This window comes from Zonotrichia albicollis, chromosome 22, assembly GCF_047830755.1.
Source record: "Zonotrichia albicollis isolate bZonAlb1 chromosome 22, bZonAlb1.hap1, whole genome shotgun sequence".
In the NCBI taxonomy this organism is placed as follows: domain Eukaryota; kingdom Metazoa; phylum Chordata; class Aves; order Passeriformes; family Passerellidae; genus Zonotrichia; species Zonotrichia albicollis.
This window is the reverse complement of record NC_133840.1, coordinates 7,308,373-7,313,347: the sequence shown is the minus strand read 5'-3', so window position 1 is coordinate 7,313,347 and position 4,975 is coordinate 7,308,373. Positions and strand designations below refer to the sequence as shown.

The 4,975-nt window shown below is 63.6% G+C and overlaps 1 protein-coding gene across 1 annotated transcript; it reads left to right on the top strand.

The window, feature by feature from the left end:
• Nucleotides 1-1,127: 1,127 nt before the first annotated feature.
• Nucleotides 1,128-4,515, top strand: LOC141731412 (serine/threonine-protein kinase pim-1-like). Its single transcript, XM_074556983.1, has 4 exons — nt 1,128-1,253; nt 1,569-1,935; nt 2,334-2,510; nt 2,809-4,515. The coding sequence occupies exons 2-4, from the start codon at nt 1,590-1,592 to the stop codon at nt 2,910-2,912; spliced, it is 627 nt and encodes a 208-aa protein (XP_074413084.1). The 5' UTR covers nt 1,128-1,253; nt 1,569-1,589; the 3' UTR covers nt 2,913-4,515.
• The last annotated feature ends 460 nt before the right edge of the window (nt 4,516-4,975 follow it).

The window sequence follows — 4,975 nt, the reverse complement described above, 5'->3', positions numbered from 1 at the left end:
CCCCCAGGCGCCGCCATCCCATGAGGAGGCAGCTCCCAGGAAGAGTCACCATCCCTGGGAGAGCCTCGAGCCTTGCAAGGATGGCACAGCAGCAGACACCGGCCATCCATGCAAGAAGCTCAGGCTGTCAGAGAACCTCCATCCTGCCAGGAGCCTCGGCTATCTCTCTTGACAGCCTCCATCCCTCAGAGAGGCTCAGTGAGACCTGTCAGCCTGCAGCAGGTGCAGAGCCCGTGGACAGGTCTCCCGGCTCCCTTGGACTCATGGACATCACGGGCACAACCCTGAGCGTTGTGGTGGCCAGGGAAAGCCCGGGAGTCCAAGTGGGAGCCCAGCCCGATGCAGGGGAGCCATCTCAGGAGCAGGTGGCTCAGGAGCAGCAAGCGTCCTACAGCCGGCAGTTGTCGGTCCACAGCTGCCAGGACGCTGTGGCAGCGGGCAACGGCCTGTGCCTGGTGGAGGAGACGCCCCTCGAGACACCTGGGCACCTCCATCTCGAGGAAGCTGCTCCGAGACAGCCACCGACTCCCAGGAGGCCCTAACAGAAGGTGAGTCTGCGGCTCCCCTGGGGCTCTTGAGGGCCATTCCCTGGCCCGGCCAGGTCAGGGCCTCTGAGAGCAGCCTAGTCTCTGGCTGTTCTCAGTGGCTCTGGTGGCTTCAAAAAAATCCCTTCGTGGTTTGCAGCTGCTCCTGGGACCCCCCTGCGCGACAGCTCGGGCTGCAGCCCCGGCCGTGCACAAGAGCGGAGTGCAGGCCCGGAGGCCGGGGCCAGCGACGGTGCCGCCGTGTCCCGCTGCAGCGGGGCTCCTGCAGCCGCCTGTGCGCGCTGCCCGGGCCCGGCCGTGCCGCTCGCCAGCCCGACGGCTGCAGGGCGGTGGCCGCTGCCCGGCGCGCAGCAGGGAGCAGGTGAGAGCAGCGCGGCCCGCGGGGGCCCGGGCCCTGGCCTGGCGGGCACTGGGGGGGTTCCTGGGCGCAGGGCTGACGGCTCGCTCTCGGCCTTTTGCAGGGCAAAAGAAGGAGCTGCAGGAGCTGTACCAGCTGGGCCCGCAGCTGGGCAGCGGTGGCTTCGGCACCGTTTTCGCAGGGAGCCGCCTCTCGGACGGCAGCCCGGTAAGTGGGCGGCACGGGCGGGCGGGGCCGGAGGCTCGGCGCCGGGGCTGGGCAGGGCTGGAGCTCAGCCCCCGTGTGTCCATGGCTTGCAGGTGGCCATCAAGCGCGTGGCCCGGGAGAGCGTCCTGCGCTGGGACGAGCGGGTGAGTGAGCGGGGCCAGCGGGCCGGAGCGGGCCGGGGCGGGCAGGTGTAAGGCCGGGCCCCGAGGGAGGGCCCCGGGGCATGGCGGGGGCAGCGGGCGTGGGCTCAGCGTGCGAGGCGGAGCACGGCGGGGGCCGGGCATGCCGAAGGCCGGGGCTGGCTCCAGGCAGGGGGCAGTTGCCAAGCGTGCCCTGGGCGGGAGGGATCCCGAGCAGCACGGAGGCTGCCCGAGGGGGCACCGGGGCATGCCAGGCAGGGGGCAATGGAGGCACAGGGCAGCACCAGGCCTGGCGCAGGCAATGTCTCGTCTTCCCAGCCCGACGGCACCCGTGTTCCGATGGAGATCGTGCTGATGGAGAAGGTGGGCTCCGGCTGCCACAGCATCATCCGGCTCCTGGACTGGTTCGAGCTGCCTGACAGCTTCGTTCTGGTCCTGGAGCGTCCGGAGCGATCGCGGGATCTGCTGGAGCTGCTGCAGGAGCAGCAGCTCCTGAGCGAGGAGGCGGCGCGCTGGCTTTTCCGGCAGGTGCTGGAGGCCGTGTGGCACTGCACCGCCTGCGGCGTCTGGCACGGCGACATCAAGGCCGAGAACCTCCTCGTGGACCCGCTCAGTGGCAGCCTGAAGCTCATTGACTTCGGATGCGGCACGTTCTTCCACGATCACCCCTGCAGGGAATTTGCCGGTGAGTCCACGTCACGGGCCCTGCTCCCGCTACCAGGCCCTGCACTGAGCCATTCCCCCCTGGGCTGTGGCTGCGGCATTCAGCCGGCTGCCGGCTGCCCTGTGCCCCGGGGCAGGTGCTGTGCCCCAGGAGCCGCTGCTGGCCCTGCCGACAGCGCGGGTCTGCAGAAGCCAGGCCCCGGCCCCTGGGCTTGGCAGGCCTGCTTGGGCTTGGGCTGCTCTTCTGGCCTTCCCTGCCTTGCAGAGCGGTTTCCTGGCTTTGGGCAATTGTCTGGGGGTGCGGGGTGGCCTTGGGGGAAGTTGTGGCCGCCGGTGCAGGCCCTGCCTCTGGCAGGAGGCCGGCGCCGGGCTCTGGAAGGCAGCAGCCTGCGCCCGGCCAGCGCCGCCTGTCTCCCCTAGGAACACGCACGTACTGCCCGCCCGAGTGGCTCTGCCTGGGCTTCTACCGCCAGGAGCCGGCCACCGTCTGGTCCCTGGGCGTGCTGCTCTATGTCATGGTCTGCGGGTGCTTCCCCTTCCGCAACGACCATGACACCGTGTCGGGGCAGCTCTTCTTCTGGCAGCAGGTGTCTCCAGGTTGGTGTGGGCCTCAAGAAGGCGGCTTTGGCAGACGGCAGCGCGCAGCCCGGCCCGGCCCTGCCGCAGCTGGGCGGGAGCTCGCTGTGCCCTCGAGGGCCGGCACCAGGAGGGGGCCCGTGAGGGGCTGCGGGTGGCACGCCGGGCTGGAGGAGGTGGCCGTGTCCTGCCGTGCCGCTGTCCCGCCGAGGGCAGCTCTGAGCACTCGCAGCCTGGCCCGGCTCCTGCAGGCACTGCCGGGAGCGGCCGGGCAGGAGGCTGGTGCCAGTGAGCGGCGCTTTCTGCCTTCTCTCCCCAGAGTGCCAACACCTGATCCGCTGGTGTTTGGGCAAGCACCCCGTGGAGCGGGCCGAGCTGGAGGACATCTGGCGCCACCCTTGGCTGTGGGGCGGGCGCCTTTGATTCCCAGGCTGGAGCCCCTGCAGCACCCAGGCACCGAGTCCCACGCAGGACCGAGGGCTGAAAAAATAAACCAGCCGCCCACCCTTTGCGCGCTGTCACGTCTGGTCCTTGTTAGCAACTCCGGCTAAAGAAACCTCTTGGGAAAAGGGGAAATCAGAGTGTTCCCTCCTGCCTTTGTCAAGGTTTTGATGCCTTTTCCTCCATGTAGGTGGTTTTGTGTCTTCAAGCTCCGGCTGTAGTACTGGTAGGAGTGGCTTCAGCAAGGCAAGAAATGCAACAGTGAAACAACAGCTGCCCTTTCAAACTGACAAAGCAACTTGGAGTCACCTGAAGTGCCGCAAGGGCCTGGGTGTGCATTCCAAGGGCCACCAGGTGGCAGGAAGAGAGACCTTGCTCCTCTCCAAAGCTGTAGATCAATGAGAAGTGGGAAAATGTCATTACAGGTTGAGCCCTGGCAAAATTGTTCCTCTTTCTTCCCCTGAAAAAGGAAGCAGGGCTGGGCATTTGACCTGCTGGGACTGCAGCGTCGTCAGTCATAGGCATGGAGCCTATGGGAAATGTTGAGGTTTTTGGAGTCATTCCCATGGTGCTGGGCTCATTGTAGCCCCTGAAAACAAGATCACGGTTGGCCCTAAAATGGCGGCTCCTCGTCACCCTGTTGGTCATCATGAGGGGACATTGGGCACTGGCTGGGGGTGGAAATGCTCCCAAAGGGCCTTGAACTCCTGTGGGAATTGGGCCAGCAAGGAGGTGGCACTGCTCCTTTCAGGGAATTGTGGGGAGAGAGAAGGTCCCATCTGAGCCTCCTTTTCTCCAGGATGAGAGAAACTGTGCTTGGAATGACCATCTTTGTTTGTATTTACAGGACCTGACAGGCACAGTGAGTGCTTCTGGTGAGGAGGGAGGTGTGTGGGCTGTGCAGCCAACAAATAACGACAGTTAACAATGGTTTTGTTGACCAAGAGTGTAAAGGCCATTGCCATGGGCCTCATGGACCTCATGGGCTCAGCAGGCACAGTGCCCGTGGAGATCAAGTCTGCCAGGCTCTCCGTGGGTGTCTGACACTCAGCTCAGCCCTCCGTGGCTGTGCAGCCCCCCAGGGCCAGCAGGGCCCCGATGGCCAAAGCCATGCAAAGCATCCTCCCAGCACAGGCTGACCCACTGAGGGGGGCAGAATCCAGTGGCAGTTCAGCTCTCTGAGCCTCCTCTCTGCTTTTAGCCGATCCCAGTGCCCTTGTCCCACAGAGCCTGGCTCTGCCAAGTACCACTGCCTTCTCTGGGTGCTGGAGGGTGTCAAACAGTGGAGGCACAGTGCTGTGAGGGACAGTGATCTTTTATTTGGGATTGCTGGGGACAGCCTGGACCAGAATAACACCCGTGAGATGTGGCGTTGGATGGGAGTCATGCCGATATGTCCCAGTGGGATCCCCTTAAATCATGTAGCCAAGGTCCTGAAGGCGCAAGGAAGTCTCTGCTGGCTCAGTGTTCTCCAGCTGTATCTGACTTGTCAGGAAGGCCTTGGAACTTTCCAGGAAATTCTGTCCTTTCAATCAAAGCCTGATGGGATGAAACGTGGTGGGAAGATCATCGTGGGCACTGCCGGGAAGGGATAGAAAGACACAGCAGCGTCACACATGGGCAGCATGAGATAACAGATGGAAATTCCTCTCTACCTGCTTGGCTATCCCAATGCCATAGGGTCACCTGGCTCGTGGGTGCTGGGAAGGCAATGCAGGCTCTATTGGAGGATTTGAAGAGGAGTTTTGATTGTGTCCATCAGAGAATCCTTCTGGATTCTATCTCCATCAGGTGTGAGATGGGCAGGGACAGCGTGTGCTGGGTGAAGAGGTGATTGATGTACTGGTTTTCAATGGGATAGGATCCATTTTCTTCCCAGAGAGTGGCACAGAGCTGGGTTTGAATTCAGGATGGGACTGTACTGGATAGCACACAGATGGTTTGGATGTTGCTGAGCAGGGCTTGACCCATTAAGGCACTTCTCAGTATCCCACGGGCCAATCCATGTGCCGTGCTGTGCCAGCAAGGAGGTGACAGCATCACCG

What these genes read in the sequence shown, in the direction of transcription:
- LOC141731412 (XM_074556983.1), top strand. Translation starts at nt 1,590, where the DNA reads ATGGAGATCGTGCTGATGGAGAAGGTGGGCTCCGGCTGCCACAGCATC. An exon ending in CCCCTGCAGGGAATTTGCCG is followed by an intron (nt 1,936 to 2,333) that starts GTGAGTCCACGT and finishes TGTCTCCCCTAG; the next exon opens with GAACACGCACGTACTGCCCG. An exon ending in CTGGCAGCAGGTGTCTCCAG is followed by an intron (nt 2,511 to 2,808) that starts GTTGGTGTGGGC and finishes TTCTCTCCCCAG; the next exon opens with AGTGCCAACACCTGATCCGC.